Source organism: Hyla sarda, chromosome 5, assembly GCF_029499605.1.
Source record: "Hyla sarda isolate aHylSar1 chromosome 5, aHylSar1.hap1, whole genome shotgun sequence".
Taxonomy (NCBI): domain Eukaryota; kingdom Metazoa; phylum Chordata; class Amphibia; order Anura; family Hylidae; genus Hyla; species Hyla sarda.
Genome location: NC_079193.1, coordinates 16192060 through 16213380, shown reverse-complemented (window position 1 = coordinate 16213380; position 21321 = coordinate 16192060). Strand labels below are relative to the sequence as shown.

The 21321-nt window shown below is 43.5% G+C and overlaps 1 protein-coding gene across 1 annotated transcript in view; it reads right to left on the bottom strand.

Annotated features, from left to right (window-relative positions):
- Positions 1–21321, bottom strand: part of VWDE (von Willebrand factor D and EGF domains) — a 157427-nt gene that overhangs the window by 14993 nt on the left and 121113 nt on the right. The window contains exons 22-26 of the mRNA XM_056518916.1: positions 16166–16261; positions 15980–16075; positions 8225–8320; positions 7414–7509; positions 78–173 (exon numbers count right to left, since the gene is read on the bottom strand). Of these exons, the coding sequence (XP_056374891.1) occupies positions 78–173; positions 7414–7509; positions 8225–8320; positions 15980–16075; positions 16166–16261 (480 nt within the window). The remainder of the gene's footprint in view (positions 1–77; positions 174–7413; positions 7510–8224; positions 8321–15979; positions 16076–16165; positions 16262–21321) is intronic.

Here is a 21321-nt window from a genome sequence, read left to right as displayed (position 1 = left end):
TCCTGTATTATACTCCAGAGCTGCACTCACTATTCTATATATACACTCAGTACATTATTATACAGGCTGGGCCTCACCATTCTGACATTGAGCGCCATAAAATCCATTAGGACATAAGCAGGTCTGGGACTTCAGACAGGTTCCACCATTGAGGCACACAGGCTGGCACACCGCTAGAAAAGAATCCAATGGAGATATGAATATATACATGGAGAATCAAAATGGCGCTTACTCGGCCACCACTATGGGAAATGCGCGCAGACGACAATATGTTTTTTTTTTCAATACTATTTATTTATGTTTATTATTATTATTATTTTTATTATTATTATTGGCCCTTTTAAGATACAGCTATGATTAGTCATTATAGTTTAGCTGCATTGCCTAATACAGTGTTTCCTAACCAGTGTGCCTCCAGCTGTTGCAAAACTACAACTCCCTGCATGCCCGGACAGCCTTCGGCTGTCCGGGCATGCAGGGAGTTGTAGTTTTGCAACAGCTGGAGGCATACTGGTTGGAAAATACTAGTCTAGTAGAATCTGTTTTACGGTACGTTCACACTGACGGATTACCTGCGGAAAATCCGCAGCAGATAATCTGCTACCATTGAATTCAATGGGTCCGATATTACAATTTGGCTCCATTTACGTCAATAGAACTGAGCTTCAATACCACACATTACCTGAGGACATGGGTGGCGCTATTACAATTTAGCTCCATTCACTTAAAGGGGTGCTCCACTGGAAAACCATGTTTTTTTTAATTTTTATTATGTATTTATTTTAAATTTCCTTTCTCTCTGACCACAGAGCTCTCTGCTGACATCTCTGTCCATGTCAGGAACTGTCCAGAGTAGGAGCAAATCCCCATAGCAAACCTCTCCTGCTCTGGACAGTTCCTGACATGGACAGAGGTGTCAGCAGAGAGAACTGTGGTCAAACTGGAAATAAATTAAAAAATAAATACAACTTTCTCTATAGCATACAACAGCTGATAAGTACTGGAAGGATTAAAGGTGACCTTTTTTTTTAATCAACTGGTGCCAGAAATGTAAACAGATTTGTAAATTATTTCTATTTAAAAAAACGTAATCCTTCCAGTACTTATCAGCTGCTGTATAATACAGAAGAATTTCTTTTCTTTTTTAATTTTTTCCAGTCCGACCACAAGTGCTCTCTGCTGTAAGGAACTGTCCAGAGCAGGAAAGATTTGCTATGGGGATTTGCTCCTGCTCTGGACAGTTCCTGACATGGACAGAGGTGTCAGCAGAAAGCACTGTGGTCAGACAGAAAATAAATTAAAAAAGAAAACAACTTCCTTTGTAGTATACAGCAGCTGATAAGTACTGGAAGGATTAAGATTTTTAAAGGGATACTCCGGTGGAAAACGTTTTTTTTTTTTTTTTTTTTTTAATCAACTGGTGCCAGAAAGTTAAACAGATCTGTAAATTGCTTCTACTAAAAAAATCTTAATCCTTCCAGTACTTATAAGCTGCTGAATACTACAGAGGAAATTCTTTTCTTTTTGGAACACAGAGCTCTCTGCTGACTCCTCTGTCCATTTCAACCCCTTAAGGACTCAGGGTTTTTCCGTTTTTGCACTTTCGTTTTTTCCTCCTTACCTTTTAAAAATCATAACCCTTTCAATTTTCCACCTAAAAATCCATATTATGGCTTATTTTTTGCGTCGCCAATTCTACTTTGCAGTGACATTAGTCATTTTACCCAAAAATGCACGGCGAAACAGAAAAATAAATCATTGTGCGACAAAATCGGAAAAAAAACGCCATTTTGTAACTTTTGGGGGCTTCCGTTTCTGCGTAGTGCATGTTTCGATAAAAATTACACCTTATCATTATTCTGTAGGTCCATACGGATAAAATGATCCCCTAATTATATAGGTTTGATTTTGTCGCACTTCTGGAAAAAATCATAACTACATGCAGGAAAATTTATACGTTTAAAAATGTCATATTCTGACCCCTATAACTTTTTAATTTTTCCACGTACAGGGCGGTATGAGGACTCATTTTTTGCGCCGTGATCTGAAGTTTTTATCGGTATGATTTTTGTTTTGATCAGACTTTTTGATCACTTTTTATTCATTTTTTAATGTTATAAAAAGTGACCGAAATACGCTTTTTTGGACTTTGGAAGTTTTTTGCGCGTACGCCATTGACCGTACGGCTTAATTAATTATATATTTTTATAGTTCGGACATTTACGCACACGGCGATACCACATATGTTTATTATTTTTTTTTTTTTACACTTTTATTTTTTTTTATGGGAAAAGGGGGGTGATTCAAACTTTTATTAGGGAAGGGGTTAAATGACCTTTATTAACACTTTAAAAAAAAAAATTTTTGCAGTGTTATAGGTCCCATAGGGACCTATAACACTGCACACGCTGATCTCTTATACTCATCATTGTTATCACATAGGGACCTATAACACTGCACACACTGATCTCTTATACTGATCATTGTTATCCCATAGGGACCTATAACACTGCACACACTGATCTCTTATACTGATCATTGTTATCCCATAGGGACCTATAACACTGCACACACTGATCTCTTATACTGATCATTGTTATCCCATAGGGACCTATAACACTGCACACACTGATCTCCTATGCTGATCACTGGCGTGTATTAACGCGCCTGTGATCAGCATTATCGGTGCTTGACTGCTCCTGCCTGGATCCCAGGCACGGAGCAGTCATTCGTCGATCGGACACCGAGGAGGCAGGTAAGGGCCCTCCCAGTGTCCGATCAGCTGTTCGGGACGCCGCGATTTCACCGCGGCGGTCCCGAACAGCCCGACTGAGCAGCCGGGATACTTTCAGTTTCACTTTAGAAGCGGCGGTCAGCTTTGACCGCCGCTTCTAAAGGGTTAATACCGCACATCGCCGCGATCGGCGATGTGTGGTATTAGCCGCGGGTCCTGGCCGTTGATGAGCGCCAGGACCGAAGCGATATGATGCAGGATCGCGGCGCGATCCCGCTTCATATCGCGGGAGCCGGCGCAGGACGTAAATATATGTCCTGCGTCGTTAAGGGGTTAAAAACTGCCCAGAGTAGGAGAAAATCCCCATAGCAAACATATGCTGCTCTGGACAGTTCCTAAAATGGACAGAAATGACAGCAGAGAGCACTGTGATCTTGATGTCAGCAGAGAGCTCTGTGTTCCAAAAAGAAAAGAATTTCCTCTGTAGTATTCAGCAGCTAATAAGTACTGGAAGGATTAAGATTTTTTAATAGTAGCAAATTACAAATCTGTTTAACTTTCTGGCACCAGTTGATTAAAAAAGAAAAAAAAAGTTTTCCACCGGAGTACCCCTTTAAATGTAACTGAGCTTTAATACCACACACAACCTGTAGATGGGGGTGGCGCCATTACAACGTAGCTCCATTCACTTCATTGGAAATGAGCAGCAATACAACACACAACCTAAAGGACAGGGGTGGCGCTGTTTTGTTGTTGTTGTTGTTTTTTATTTATTTTTTATTTTAATTTTGCCATGGGGCAGGAAAGTAGATTCACCACATTGAGACAGAGTTTCTTATAATTCCGGAAGCAACATGTACGATAACTGACATTTAAATAAATATTTTGATCCCAATGTCTTTCGGGAAAGTTTTCAGACCCTGTTAACTTTTTTTTAACAGTTTGTTATATATCTCATTGTGCTAAAACAAATAAATACATAAAGAAATAAATTATGTTAGTAAAAAAAATAAATAAAAAGGAACAAAATTGTGTTAGTCCAATAAAAAAAAGGTATCACAAGATACTGCAACATTTTTAGATTTTGCATCTAAATAAATTCATACATAAATAAATATATAAACAAATAAATACATACATAAATAAATACATAAACAAATATATAAACAAATAAATACATACATAAATAAATATATAAACAAATATATAAACAAATAAATACATACATAAATAAATACATAAACAAATATATAAACAAATAAATACATACATAAATAAATACATAAACAAATATATAAACAAATAAATACATACATAAATAAATACATAAATAAATATATAAACAAATAAATACATACATACATAAATAAATATATAAACAAATACATAAACAAATAAATACATACATAAATAAATATATAAACAAATATATAAACAAATAAATACATACATAAATAAATAATGACCTTCATAATTCTGCCTCAGTTCCCATATAATGAGAATGTGGAAATAGAATTTTAGAAATATTTAAAATTTCTACTTTTATGAAAACAAATAAAAACTTAAAGGGGTACTCCGCTGCTCAGCGTTTGGAACAAACTGTTCCGAACGCTGGAGTCAGAGCCGGGAGCTTGCGATGTCATAGTCCCGCCCCCTCATGACATCAGGCCCCACCCCCTCAATGCAAGTCTATGGGAGGGGGCGTCACGCCCCTCCCATAGACTTGCATTGAGGGGGTGGGGCTTGATGTCATGAGGGGGTGGGACTATGATATGACGAGCTCCCGGCTCCAGCGTTCCAACAGTTTGTTCCAAACGCTGAGCAGTGGAGTACCCCTTTAAAGAAACAACTTATCCCTTATCCACAGGATAGGGGATAAGTGTTTGATCTGGGGGGGGGGGGTCCGACCGCTGGGACCCCCTACGATCTCCTGCACGGGGCCATTGCTCTGCCGCGGCTCTCCCATAGAACTGTTTGGGGAGGGGGAATGCAGGGGGCGTACTGGTGACATCAGAGAGGTCAACACTACGCGCATTCGCCGCTCACATAGAGATGCGGGGCCCCGTGCAGGAGATTGCGGGGGGGTCCCAGCGGTCGGACCACCCCAGCCCTCAGACACTTACCCCTTATCCTGTGGATAGGGGTTAAGTTGTCTTTTGAGGCAGATCTCCTTTAAAATTTGCTAAATTTTGACATAAGTATTCAGACCCTTTACTACAACACATGAAAAATAGAAATGTATCATGATCATCTCTGACATGTTTCTCCACCTTGGTTGGAGTCATTTGGGGGTACATTCAGCTGATTGGACAGGATTTGGGGAGACACAGTCCTGTCTATATAAGGTCTCACAGCTGACAATGTATATCAGACCAAACACCAAGACATGAGGGGGAAAGAACTGCCTGTAGAGCTCAGACACAGCCATGTCTATATAAGATCTCACAGCTGACAATGTATATCAGAGCAAACACCAAGCCATGAGAGGAAAAGAACTGCCTGTAGAGCTCAGACACAGCCCTGTCTATATAAGGTCTCACAGCTGACGATGTATATCAGATCAAACACCAAGCCATGAGGTAGAAAGAACTGCCTGTAGAGCTCAGACACAGCCCTGTCTATATAAGATCTCACAGCTGACAATGTATATCAGAGCAAACACCAAGCTATGAGAGCGAAAGAACTGCCTGTAGAGCTCAGACACAGCACTGTCTATATAAGATCTCACATCTGACAATGTATATCAGAGCAAACACCAAGACATGAGGGGGAAAGAACTGCCTGTAGAGTTCAGACACAGCCCTGTCTATATAAGGTCTCACAGCTGACAATGTATATCAGAGCAAACACCAAGCCATGAGGAGGAAAGAACTGCCTGTAGAGCTCAGACACAGTCCTGTCTATATAAGATCTCACAGCTGACAACATATATCAGAGCAAACACCAAGACATGAGGGGGAAAGAACTGCCTGTAGAGCTCAGACACAGTCCTGTCTATATAAGGTCTCACAGCTGACAATGTATATCAGAGCAAACACCAAGCCATGAGGAGGAAAGAACTGCCTGTAAAGCTCAGACACAGTCCTGTCTATATAAGATCTCACAGCTGACAACATATATCAGAGCAAACACCAAGACATGAGGGGGAAAGAACTGCCTGTAGAGCTCAGACACAGTCCTGTCTATATAAGATCTCACAGCTGACAATGTATATCAGAGCACAAACCAAGACATGAGGGGGAAAGAACTGTCTGTAGAGCTCAGACACAGCCCTGTCTATATAAGGTCTCACAGCTGACAATGTATATCAGAGCAAACACCAAGCCATGAGAGGGAAAGAACTGCCTGTAGAGCTCAGACCCAGCCCTGTCTATATAAGGTCTCACAGCTGACAATGTATATCAGAGCAAACACCAAGCCATGAGAGGGAAAGAATTGCCTGTAGAGCTCAGACACAGTCCTGTCTATATAAGGTCTCACAGCTGACAATGTATATCAGAGCAAACACCAAGACATGAGGAGGAAAGAACTGCCTGTAGAGCTCAGTCACAGCCCTGTCTATATAAGATCTCACAGATGACAATGTGTATCAGAGCAAACACCAAGACATGAGGAGGAAAGAACTGCCTGTAGAGCTCAGTCACAGCCCTGTCTATATAAGATCTCACAGATGACAATGTGTATCAGAGCAAACACCAAGACATGAGGAGGAAAGAACTGCATGTAGAGCTCAGACACAGCCCTGTCTATATAAGATCTCACAGCTGACAGTGTATATCAGAGCAAACACCAAGCCATGAGAGGGAAAGAACTGCCTGTAGAGCTCAGACACAGCCCTGTCTACATAAGGTCTCACAGCTGACAATGTATATCAGAGCAAACACCAAGCCATGAGGCGAAGAGAACTGCCTGTAGAGCTCAGACACAGCCCTGTCTATATAAGGTCTCACAGCTGACAATGTATATCAGAGCAAACACCAAGACATGAGGGGGAAAGAACTGCCTGTAGAGCTCAAACACAGCCCTGTCTATATAAGGTCTCACAGCTGACAATGTATATCAGAGCAAACACCAAGACACGAGGTGGAAAGAACTGCCTGTAGAGCTCAGACACAGGCCTGTTTATATAAGGTCTCACAGCTGACAATGTATATCAGAGCAAACACCAAACCATGAGAAAAACTGCCTGTAGAGCTCAGACACAGCCCTGTCTATATAAGGTCTCACAGCTGACAATGTGTATAAGAGCAAACACCAAGACATGAGGCTGAAAGAACTGCCTGTAGAGCTCAGACACAGTCCTGTGTATATAAGGTCTCACAGCTGACAATGTAAATTACAGCAAACACAAAGAAATGAGGAGGAAAGTACTGCCTGTAGAGATCGGAGACAGGATTGTGTGGAGCTGCAGATGGGATAAAAAATATTTCTGCTGCAGTGAAAGTTCCCAAGAGCTCAGTGGCCTCCATAATTCTTATGTGGAAGAAGAAGGAACAACCAGGACTCTTCCTAGAGCTGCCACCCACCAAATAAGTAATCGGAGGTAGAAGAGTCTTGGTAAGAGGGGAGACCAAGAACCCAATGGTGCCAGAGCTCCAAAGATCCTGAGTGCAGATGGGAGAAACTTCCAGAAGGTCAAAGCCATAATTACACAACAGCGCACAACCTGTTATACCTACATGAGCCGCAGGTGGGTCCACTCCAGCCAGGCTTGCACTTGCAAACATCAGGGGCCACACATTTGCCTCCATTTTCACAGTGACGGTTGCACACCACTATTGGGGAAAAAACAAAAATACACTGGATGTTTGTATATATCTCATCTACATTCAGTATTATTCTCCAGTCACATCCAAAGCTGCACCAGTGTTCCACACTTTTTTCAGCTATCTCTCTATTTAAAGGGGTACTCCGCCCCTAGACATCTTATTGTGGTGGCATTCGTTTAGAGCATCCGGTGCAGCAACAGAGGGTCGTGATGTCACGGCCACGCCACGCTCGTGACATCACGGCCATGTCCCCTCAATGGAAGTCTGTGGGAGGGGGCGTGACGTCCGTCACGCCCCCTCCCATAGACTTGCATTGAGGGAACATGGCCGTGATTTCACGAGCGGGACGTGGCCGTGATGTCACAAGCCTCCCCCCCCCCCCCCCCCCCCCCCCACATCGCCAGTCATCCGGCACGGAGCAAAGGATAGGGGATAAGATGTCTGATCGGCTGTGGTACCCTAGACATCCAGTGCACGGAGCGGACTTCGCTCCATGCCGGATGACTGGTGATGCGGGGCGGAGTCTCGTGATGTCACGGTCACCCCCCGCTCGAGACGTCACGGCAATGCCCCCTCAATGCAAGTCTATGGAAGTCTCCCATAGACTTACATTGAGGGGGCATGGCCTCCGGAGTACCCCTTTAAATACTATGATGAGAGAAACATCAGCTTTGGAGCTCTGTAATATTAGAAATGGCCTCCAGCTACGGACAAGTCTTACTTGTTTCACATCGGGGTCCAACAAAACCAAACGGGCAGGAGCAGACATTCCTGGCCTGACAGACGCCTCCATGTTCACAGGGTGGATCACAGAAAGCTGCAAATAATAATAATTATATTATTGATAATAATAATAATCAGCATCTACATATCTCCACTGTGTATGCCTTATATGTGCATAAAATACTGTAATATACGTGTCTGCTGTCTCTCTACTTAGAATGTCTGCTGTCTGGAATTGAAGTACCACTAACTACCAGCAGGAGGCAGTGTTTTCTGTGAAGATGGAAGCAAATAGCGCCTCAATATCCCACTTGACTTGTTTTGTTTTTGGAGAAAAAAAAACAAAACACTAAAATCACCATAAGGGGGGAGGTTATCAATAGTTTTGCAAGGTACATTGTGTAGTTTCTAAAATCAAGGAGTTTCTCTTACATCAAGGAGCTTTCTATAGGGGGTGTTAGAGGTACATCAAGGGGTCATCTATAGGGGGTGTTAGAGGGACATCAAGGGGGTCATCTATAGGGGGTGTTAGAGGGACATCAAGGGGGTCATCTATAGGGGTGATAGATGGACATCAAGGGGGTCATCATATAGGGGTGATAGAGGTACATCAAGGGGTCATCTATAGGGAGTGTTAGAGGTACATCAAGGGGTCATCTATAGGGGGTGTTAGAGGTACATCAAGGGGTCATCATATAGGGGTGATAGAGGTACATCAAGGGGTCATCATATAGGGGTGATAGAGGTACATTAAGGGGTCATCATATAGGGGTGATAGAGGTACATAAAGGGGTCATCATATAGGGGTGATAGAGGTACATCAAGGGGTCATCATATAGGGGTGATAGAGGTACATCAAGGGGTCATCTATAGGGGGTGTTAGAGATACATCAAGGGGTCTTCATATAGGGGTGATAGAGATACATCAAGGGGTCATCTATAGAGGGTGTTAGAGGTACATCAAGGGGTCATCTATAGGGGGTGTAAGAGGTACATCAAGGGGTCATCTATAAGGGGTGTTAGAGGTACATCAAGGGGTCATCTATAGGGGTGATAGAGATACATCAAGGGGTCATCTATAGGGGTGATAGAGATACATCAAGGGGTCATCTATAGGGGGTGTTTAGATGTACATCAAGGGGTCATCATATAGGGGTGATAGAGGGACATAAAGGTGTCATCTATAGAGGGTGTTAGAGATACATCAATGGGTCATCTATAGGGGTGATAGAGATACATCAAGGGGTCATCTATAGGGGGTGTTAGAGGGACATTAAGGGGTCATCTATAGGGGTGATAGAGATACATAAAGGGGTCATCTATAGGGGGTGTTAGAGGAACATCAAGGGGTCATCTATAGGGGGTGTTAGAGATACATCAAGGGGTCATCTATAGGGGGTGTTTAGATGTACATCAAGGGGTCATCATATAGGGGTGATAGAGGGACATCAAGGGGTCATCTATAGGGGGTGTTAGAGATACATCAAGGGGTCATCTATAGGGGTGTTAGAGATACATCAAGGGGTCATCTATAGGGGTGATAGTGAGACATCAAGGGGTCATCTATAGGGGTGATAGAGAGACATCAAGGGGTCATCTATAGGGGTGTTAGAGATACATCAAGGGGTCATCTATAGGGGTGATAGAGATACATCAAGGGGTCATCTATAGGGGGTGTTAGAGGAACATCAAGGGGTCATCTATAGGGGGTGTTAGAGATACATCAAGGGGTAATCTATAGGGGTGATAGAGGGACATCAAGGGGTCATGTATAGGGGTGTTAGAGATACATCAAGGGGTCATCTATAGGGGGTGTTAGAGATACATCAAGGGGTCATCTATAGGGGTGTTAGAGGTACATCAAGGGGTCATCTATAGGGGGTGTTTAGATGTACATCAAGGGGTCATCATATAGGGGTGATAGAGGGACATAAAGGTGTCATCTATAGGGGGTGTTAGAGGTACATCAAGGGGTCATCTATAGGGGGTGTTAGAGGTACATCAAGGGGTCATCTATAGGGGTGTTAGAGATACATCAAGGGGTCATCTATAGGGGGTGTTAGAGGTACATCAAGGGGTCATCTATAGGGGTGTTAGAGATACATCAAGGGGTCATCTATAGAGGGTGTTAGAGATACATCAATGGGTCATCTATAGGGGTGATAGAGGGACATCAAGGGGTCATCTATAGGGGTGTTAGAGATACATAAAGGGGTCATCTATAGGGGTGATAGAGAGACATCAAGGGGTCATCTATAGGGGTGTTAGAGATACATCAAGGGGTCATCTATAGGGGTGATAGAGATACATCAAGGGGTCATCTATAGGGGGTGTTAGAGGAACATCAAGGGGTCATCTATAGGGGTGATAGAGATACATCAAGGGGTCATCTATAGGGGTGATAGAGGGACATCAAGGGGTCATGTATAGGGGTGTTAGATATACATCAAGGGGTCATCTATAGGGGGTGTTAGAGATACATCAAGGGGTCATCTATAGGGGTGTTAGAGGTACATCAAGGGGTCATCTATAGGGGGTGTTTAGATGTACATCAAGGGGTCATCATATAGGGGTGATAGAGGGACATAAAGGTGTCATCTATAGGGGGTGTTAGAGGTACATCAAGGGGTCATCTATAGAGGGTGTTAGAGATACATCAATGGGTCATCTATAGGGGTGATAGAGGGACATCAAGGGGTCATCTATAGGGGTGTTAGAGATACATTAAGGGGTCATCTATAGGGGTGATAGAGATACATCAAGGGGTCATCTATAGGGGGTGTTAGAGGAACATCAAGGGGTCATCTATAGGGGGTGTTAGAGATACATCAAGGGGTCATCTATAGGGGTGATAGAGGGACATCAAGGGGTCATGTATAGGGGTGTTAGATATACATTAAGGGGTCATCTATAGGGGTGTTAGAGGTACATCAAGGGGTCATCTATAGGGGTGTTAGAGATACATCAAGGGGTCATCTATAGGGGTGTTAGAGGTACATCAAGGGGTCATCTATAGGGGGTGTTTAGATGTACATCAAGGGGTCATCATATAGGGGTGATAGAGGGACATAAAGGTGTCATCTATAGGGGTGATAGAGATACATAAAGGGGTCATCTATAGGGGGTGTTAGAGGTACATCAAGGGGTCATCTATAGGGGTGTTAGAGATACATCAAGGGGTCATCTATAGGGATGAAAGAGACACCAAGGGGTCATCTATAGGGGGTGTTAGAGGAACATCAAGGGGTCATCTATAGGGGGTGTTAGAGATACATCAAGGGGTCATCTATAGGGGGCGTTAGAGGTACATCAAGGGGTCATCTATAGAGAGTGTTAGAGATACATCAAGGGGTCATTTATAGGGGTGTTAGAGGTACATCAAGGGGTCATCTATAAAGAGTGTTAGAGATACATCAAGGGGTCTTCATATAGGGGTGATAGAGATACATCAAGGGGTCATCTATAGGGGTGTTAGAGATACATCAAGGGGTCATCTATAGGGTTGTTAGAGATACATCAAGGGGTCATCTATAGGGGGTGATAGAGGGACATAAAGGTGTCATCTATAGGGGTGAGAGAGATACATAAGGGGGTCATCTATAGGGGTGATAGAGATACATCAAGGGGTCATCTATAGGGGGTGTTAGAGGAACATCAAGGGGTCATCTATAGGGGTGATAGAGATACACCAAGGGGTCATCTATAGGGGATGTTAGAGATACATCAAGGGATCATCTATAGGGGGTGTTAGAGATACATCAAGGGGTCATCTATAGGGGGTGTTAGAGATACATCAAGGGGTCATCTATAGGGGGTGTTAGAGATACATCAAGGGGTCATCTATAGGGGGTGTTTAGATGTACATCAAGGGGTCATCATATAGGGGTGATAGAGGGACATCAAGGGGTCATCTATAGGGGGTGTTAGAGATACATCAAGGGGTCATCTATAGGGGTGTTAGAGATACATCAAGGGGTCATCTATAGGGGTGATAGTGAGACATCAAGGGGTCATCTATAGGGGTGTTAGAGATACATCAATGGGTCATCTATAGGGGTGTTAGAGATACATCAAGGAGTCATCTATAGGGGGTGTTAGGGGTACATCAAGGGGTCATCTATAGAGAGTGTTAGAGATACATCAATGGGTCATCTATAGGGGGTGTTAGAGATACATCAATGGGTCATTTATAGGGGTGTTAGAGATACATCAAGGAGTCATCTATAGGTGTATTAGAGATACATCAAGGGGTCATCTATAGGGGTGATAGAGATACATCAAGGGGTCATCTATAGGGGTGATAGAGATACATCAAGGGGTCATCTATAGGGGTGATAGATATATATCAAGCGGTCATCTATAGGGGTGATAGAGATACATCAAGGGGTCATCTATAGGGGGTGATAGAGGTACATCAAGGGGTCATCTATAGGGGGTGTTAGAGGTACATCAAGGGGTCATCTATAGAGGGTGTTAGAGATACATCAATGGGTCATCTATAGGGGTGATAGAGGGACATCAAGGGGTCATCTATAGGGGTGAGAGAGATACATAAAGGGGTCATCTATAGGGGTGATAGAGAGACATCAAGGGGTCATCTATAGGGGTGATAGAGACATCAAGGGGTCATCTATAGGGGGTGTTAGAGGAACATCAAGGGGTCATCTATAGGGGTGATAGAGATACATCAAGGGGTCATCTATAGGGGGTGTTAGAGATACATCAATGGGTCATCTATAGGGGTGATAGAGGGACATCAAGGGGTCATCTATAGGGGGTGTTAAAGGTACATCAAGGGGTCATCTATAGAGGGTGTTAGAGATACATCAATGGGTCATCTATAGGGGTGATAGAGGGACATCAAGGTTTCATCTATAGGGGTGAGAGAGATACATAAGGGGGTCATCTATAGGGGTGATAGAGATAGATCAAGGGGTCATCTATAGGGGGTGTTAGAGGAACATCAAGGGGTCATCTATAGGGGTGATAGAGATACACCAAGGGGTCATCTATAGGGGATGTTAGAGATACATCAAGGGATCATCTATAGGGGGTGTTAGAGATACATCAAGGGGTCATCTATAGGGGGTGTTAGAGATACATCAAGGGGTCATCTATAGGGGGTGTTTAGATGTACATCAAGGGGTCATCATATAGGGGTGATAGAGGGACATCAAGGGGTCATCTATAGGGGGTGTTAGAGATACATCAAGGGGTCATCATATAGGGGTGATAGAGGGACATCAAGGGGTCATCTATAGGGGGTGTTAAAGATACATCAAGGGGTCATCTATAGGGGTGTTAGAGATACATCAAGGGGTCATCTATAGGGGTGATAGTGAGACATCAAGGGGTCATCTATAGGGGTGTTAGAGATACATCAATGGGTCATCTATAGGGGTGTTAGAGATACATCAAGGAGTCATCTATAGGGGGTGTTAGGGGTACATCAAGGGGTCATCTATAGGGGTGATAGAGATACATCAAGGGGTCATCTATAGAGAGTGTTAGAGATACATCAATGGGTCATCTATAGGGGGTGTTAGAGATACATCAATGGGTCATTTATAGGGGTGTTAGAGATACATCAAGGAGTCATCTATAGGTGTATTAGAGATACATCAAGGGGTCATCTATAGGGGTGATAGAGATACATCAAGGGGTCATCTATAGGGGTGATAGAGATACATCAAGGGGTCATCTATAGGGGTGATAGATATATATCAAGCGGTCATCTATAGGGGTGATAGAGATACATCAAGGGGTCATCTATAGGGGTGTTAGAGACACATCAAGGGGTCATCTATAGGGGGTGATAGAGGTACATCAAGGGGTCATCTATAGGGGGTGTTAGAGGTACATCAAGGGGTCATCTATAGAGGGTGTTAGAGATACATCAATGGGTCATCTATAGGGGTGATAGAGGGACATCAAGGGGTCATCTATAGGGGTGAGAGAGATACATAAAGGGGTCATCTATAGGGGTGATAGAGAGACATCAAGGGGTCATCTATAGGGGTGATAGAGACATCAAGGGGTCATCTATAGGGGGTGTTAGAGGAACATCAAGGGGTCATCTATAGGGGTGATAGAGATACATCAAGGGGTCATCTATAGGGGGTGTTAGAGATACATCAATGGGTCATCTATAGGGGTGATAGAGGGACATCAAGGGGTCATCTATAGGGGGTGTTAAAGGTACATCAAGGGGTCATCTATAGAGGGTGTTAGAGATACATCAATGGGTCATCTATAGGGGTGATAGAGGGACATCAAGGTTTCATCTATAGGGGTGAGAGAGATACATAAGGGGGTCATCTATAGGGGTGATAGAGATAGATCAAGGGGTCATCTATAGGGGGTGTTAGAGGAACATCAAGGGGTCATCTATAGGGGTGATAGAGATACACCAAGGGGTCATCTATAGGGGATGTTAGAGATACATCAAGGGATCATCTATAGGGGGTGTTAGAGATACATCAAGGGGTCATCTATAGGGGGTGTTTAGATGTACATCAAGGGGTCATCATATAGGGGTGATAGAGGGACATCAAGGGGTCATCTATAGGGGGTGTTAGAGATACATCAAGGGGTCATCATATAGGGGTGATAGAGGGACATCAAGGGGTCATCTATAGGGGGTGTTAAAGATACATCAAGGGGTCATCTATAGGGGTGTTAGAGATACATCAAGGGGTCATCTATAGGGGTGATAGTGAGACATCAAGGGGTCATCTATAGGGGTGTTAGAGATACATCAATGGGTCATCTATAGGGGTGTTAGAGATACATCAAGGAGTCATCTATAGGGGGTGTTAGGGGTACATCAAGGGGTCATCTATAGGGGTGATAGAGATACATCAAGGGGTCATCTATAGAGAGTGTTAGAGATACATCAATGGGTCATCTATAGGGGGTGTTAGAGGTACATCAATGGGTCATCTATAGGGGTGTTAGAGATACATCAAGGAGTCATCTATAAGGGTATTAGAGATAAATCAAGGGGTCATCTATAGGGGTGATAGAGATACATCAAGGGGTCATCTCTAGGGGTGATGGAGATACATCAAGGGGTCATCTATAGGGGTGATAGAGATATATCAAGGGGTCATCTATAGGAGTGATAGAGATACATCAAGGGGTCATCTATAGGGGTGATAGAGATACATCAAGGGGTCATCTATAGGGGTGATAGGGATACATCAAAGGGTCATCTATAGGAGTGTTGGAGATAAAGCAATGGGCCATCTATAGGGGTGATAGAGGTACATCAAAGGGTCATCTATAGGGGGTGTTAGAGGTACATCAAGGGGTAATCTATAGGTGGTGTTAGAGATACATTAAGGGGTCATCTATAGGGGTGTTAGAGTTACATCAAGGGGTCATCTATAGTGAGTGTTAGAGGTACATCAAGGGGTCATCTATAGGGGGTGTTAGAGGTACATCAAGGGGTCATTTATAGGGGGTGTTAGAGATACATCAGGGGTCATCTATAGGGGGTGTTGGAGATACATCAAGGGATCATCTATAGGGGGTGTTAGAGGTACATCAAGGGGTCATCTATAGGGGGCGTTAGAGGTACATCAAGGTGTCATCTATTGGGGATTTTAAAGGTACATCAAGGGGTACTACATTACTACAAAGGTGCTACCAGGACTCTACATTGGGGCCCCGTGATGCCTCTGTTATATTGTACCCTAGTGATATAGCAGATGAGTTGGGATATTATAGTACAGTAAGTGCTGGCAGTCACCTTCTTCACAGGTGGCCCCTCCATAGCCGGTCGCGCACTCACACACGTTGGGCCTCACGCACTTCCCACGGTTCTTGCAGTCTGGCCGACACACAGCTGCAGAAGATCAGCTCTCATTAGAAGGAAGCTCAATGTTCTCAGCTGTAAACATTTTACTGGGACAAATGACCGCATGCGGCCCCTTACCCGCCTGACAGTTGTATCCAGAGAAGCCCGGCTTACATTTACAAACATTGGGGGCCACGCATTCCATATTTCTTCCGCATGGATGGCGGCAAATTGCTGTGTACAGAGAAATAATTAATGGGTGATTTAGCTTTATACTAACAGAAGGCAGACGGCTAAACAAGAGAAGAACAACACGGTAAGAAATGGATTTTCTCAAAGAATCAAGGGTTCTTATTGAATACTATTTTATTATTATTGTCTTTATGAAAAAAAAGGCCACTAGGGGCAGCAAACAGCTAGTATTGTGTAAATCTGTCTACAGTTTGCTCCCACTATTGGTGGTTTTGTGCTGCACAAATCTATGTTCCTTAGAATAGGCCATCAATATCTGACTGGTGGGGGTTCTGCTCCCCCCCTATGGATCAGCTGATTGAGGTGCCAGCAGTCGGACCCCCACTGATCAGATCGTATTGCCTCTCCAGAGGATAGGACACCAATAACAATATTCAGAAAAAAATCCCATTATGCTTAATAGACACTATGATTAGAGATGAGCGAATTTTAGAAAAATTTGATTCGGCCGATTCGCCGAATTTATTGAAAAAATTTGGTCCGGTCCGAATTTATTGGTAGCGAATTGCTTTTAAAACGGCTATTTCCAGGCTACAGAGAGCCCCAATAGGGGTGTAGAACACTTTGCCTTGTCGTAACAGGCATAGGATGTGTGCTGGGGTAGTGAAATAATACTGTTATTCAGTATAACATGCAGATTACAGACATCGCTATTAGAATCACTGCCGCAGAGCGGCACAATGACAGAGCCTGGTAATTGGAATGAACAAGCTTTAAATACTTTTTTGAGGACCCATTGGAGGGAAAGTCGGGTGCAAGTCTGGTAATTCCAGCTCCAATAGTGTATAATTGCTGCAATGTATAAGTTGCTGCAGTGAAAAAGCTTGTACTTGTATCTTAAAATTGAGCCGACGGTCCGCCAAGAGGCCAGCTACCACCTGTCCCAGCCCCTGCCTTTAATCCCCCCCATGCTCATGACTGAGTGTCCCGGGTGCCTGAAGCGTTTACTGTCAAACTACAAGATCAATATAACAAGAAGATCACATGGTGACACAATGAATGACAGAGCCTAGAGGTTGCGCCATAGGGCGGCACTGTGATAGAGCCTGGATATGGCAGCAGTATGAGGAGACCATATAGCAGCACAATGACACAGTCTGGAGGTGGTGGCAGCCTATGTAGGCCGCAGAGCAGCACAATTTTAGAGTAGTGTGTCAGTTCGTACTCCCTCTCAGTGGTGCAGGCCTGACCCCTGGGTAGATCCTGCCAGTATGAAATGCTTGTCCAATCTGTTTCTTTGGATTCTTGTGGTAATTCCAGAAATAACATATGAGGACCAGTGATGATTGAATTTTATTTAAAAAAATGTAAAAAAAAGACAAATAGAAAAACCAGCGCTCGGAGACAGTTCAAAACATGATAACAGTCAAACCATATTTTAGTAGATTATCACTGAGATGAACTTACTTCACTAGGGGAGATGTGTAGGTAAAGTTACCTTTCACATCATCCCCTTCCAGGAGAGTATGACAAAATGGCCAAAAAGCCTGTGGATGAGTAGGATAGGATTTATTGCGACGCGTTTCGGAGGGCTTACAGGATCGCCTCCTTCCTCAGGCATATAACAAGACAAAGTGATAATAGCCCCCTTATATACATACCATGTCCGGGGTAGAGGCGTGTTAATTGGTTCTTTTGTTCTAATAAAATGGTAGTTTGAGGACCTGCAGATCCGGTTCTGCAGGTCACATGTTCCCGGGTCACGTGATCATAGATCACGTGATACCCAGTGGTATGCTGGTTTCCTCCTAAGAGAGGAAAGCCGGAAGTTACGGCAATGGGACCCGCGACCACGTGATGAATATCGCCACGTGATCGAGGATCACCCGCCGACCTTCCGGAATGATGCGTTCCACAATGGAGCGCATACCTCCAATGCGCAAGCGGAGATAGGTAGAATGCTGAACGCCTGCGCATCTGATGTATCGAGGACCCGATGCGCTCCAGAGTGGAACGCGCTGGAATAACTATGGATAAATTGTTTAAGAACCAAAAACGCCTATCCTACGGACATGTTTACACAAAGGAGGTAAATAATACATAAAGAGAAACATATTCAATTAAAAACATACAATGATGATATAATATAATATAAATAGGATACAAATGTAAAAATTGTATATATATATATAATATACATATATACATGCAAGTGCATGAAAGCATACACATACGTACGCATATATGTATAACACACTCAATACACCCACACATATGCCAACATACACACCCATACTCACATCGCACATATATATCACATAAAACACATAAGGCATATTCTAACAAATCACATCTCAATCAAAGGTGTATACTTGATTTAACATTGTAAAAAATAAAAATAAAAAAAAAAGATAAATAAAATATATATATACATACATATATCTATGTGCATACGTACACACATATGCCAACGCACGCGCGTGTACATACACACATATCCACATTCTTTCATGTAAACAGGTAACTTTAAAATGTATTCCACAATATTTACATATCATATAAAATACGCGTCAAATACTTAATACACAAAGGAAGAAAATCAATACACTTGTTCTAATGATTCGTTTAACCCCGGGGCATTAAGGTGTTCAATTTAAAGATCCAAAACATCTCCTTATTACATAATAGTTTATAGTTATTATTTGGAATCTTTTCAAGAGGTGTTATTCTTAATAGTGTTGGATCTCTATTATGTTGAAGATTAAAGTGCCTAGATACACTATGGAGGTTAAAGCCATGGCGTATATTAAATCTATGGCCATTAATACGCTGTCTTAAACTCGTAGTGGTTCTACCAATATATCTGAGGTATATACAAAATATAAAATAAAAAAAATGTATTTGTCCCATAAGCAGAATTTTCAGAAAAATGTTTTGGTCGATATGAAATTATTTGGGTCGAAAATATAAAAAAACTGACATGAGCCGGTGGAGACCAAATGGCAGCAGAGTGACACAGCCTGGAGGTTGCAGCAGCATGAGGAGACCATATAGAGGCAGAATGACAGCCTGGAAGTGGCAGCAGCATGAGGAGACCATATAGTGGCGGAATGACAGCCTGGAAGTGGGCCTCATAATTGAAAAGATTAAAGATATATTTAACATTTTTTTAATTGAAGATTTTAAATAGATTAACATACAATTCTTATGTAATGTGCCAGCAGCATGAGGAGACCACATGGCGGCACAATGACACAGCCTGGAGGTGGCACCAGCATGAGGAGACAGAATTACACAGTCTGGAGGTGGCGGCAGCCTGACGAGGCCATAGGGCCTCACAATTGAAAAGATTAAAGATATTTTTTTAAATTTCATGTGGCCATGTTAACATCCTCCGGATACTTGATGAAAAACTGCCACACCGCAGAGTAGCTGATTTTCCCCCAACAGTCAGCACTGACTGACTGCTACTGCCGCTGACTCCAGGGACCCCTGTTCCACTACCTCCTGGGAAGGTAGGCTGCCGCGAAGCAGATGGTCTACCCTGGGCACTCATCATCGAGTTGTGTCTTCACGTTACTGATGTCATCCTCAAGTTCCTCAACAGTGTCTGCTTAAGGAGCCTGAACGCTACCAACACCACCTCCCACGCCACTCTCCTCATCACTACTTGCCCGCCTAGAGGAGAAAGCGGCGGATGTCTCCTCCCCTTTTTGGCTGTCCAGTAGCTGCTGACTGTCCTCTATTAGATCGTCCTCAGTGAATAGTGGAGCTGAACCCACAGCATAAGATACTTCTCTAGGAAAGGGAACAGCATAGGACAGAGGCAATAGGAAGACAGGGACTGCTCCCGGGCCATGCCAACTGAGGGTTGTGTCTGAGGAACCCACCGACTGTTGACTGGGGGTGTCAGATGTCAATTGTGATGAAGTGGATGAGCGTGTTAACCAATCAACGAGAGCAGATGGGTTGCTGGTCGAGACACGACCGCTGGCTGATAATGTGAGCTCAGGCCTCTCGCTGCGACTCCTGCTGCCACTCTCCCCTAGTCTGCTGCGACCTCTGCCTGATGAATTTAGGCCTCTGCCACTCCTCTGTGCACGTCCTGACACTTCTCTGCCTGACATACTTAGTGCGTATATGAGGGGAGGACAATACGCTTCACTATGCTTAAAACAGTATTTGTCTAGAACAGCAGCAGGTGTGTACTTTTGGCTGGCCTTTCACAGTAACTAGGCACTTAAGACTTTAACAGGAACAAAATCGTACACCACCAGTACGCACAGCTTACACTTAATAGAGGACACTACGCTCCACTACGCCACCTATTAGGCACTAATAACAGGTGATTATGGCTATTAGTGCTCTGCTCACCCTAACTGGTTGGCTACTATTAGCTTTTCAGTTGTTGTACACACCAGTGCTGCAGCACACAGTCGCTGTGTACTACACCCAAAATTGCACTTTCCCTCTCAATCTCTCTCCCTTCCCTATCAGTGCTTCTAGGCTAGATTTGGGCTTGAGGTAATTTGATGCTGTAAAAATGCTTTTCTGTGCAACAAACACTGCTCTCTGTCCCTCTCTCTCTGCAATAGAACGCTGATGTGAGTGGCCGCAAGATGGCTGCCGATAATATAGGGCTGTGACATCACAGGGGTGACTGGCTGCTGATAGGCTGCATGCTGCATGTGATTCAGGGATATCCCACCTACCCGTCTTCCCAGAGTTCCTTGCCCCATGTCCTGACATGTGGAACCCTCATTTTAGATGCCCTGGAGCCTTGACTGCACTAAATGGAGTTTAATGAAGTGATTCGTGCAATCGAATTGTGGCAATATTCGGATTCGTTGCGAAGCTAATTTTTCCTGAAATTCGTAACGAACTAGGATTAAAGTGCCTGGTCTCTGCAGATCAGGCCATTAAAATCCTAATGATCAGCTGTTATCGCAGGCTTAAGCAATTGGTGGCTACACATTTCCCTCTACTGGCCACTACAGGGGAAATGTGGTATTGCATGCCTCTTATTCAAGTCAATGTCTGACCATGTGCAATATGGTCAAACCGAGTCCTCCATAGAAATAGCTGTTTGTTGTAGTGACTGA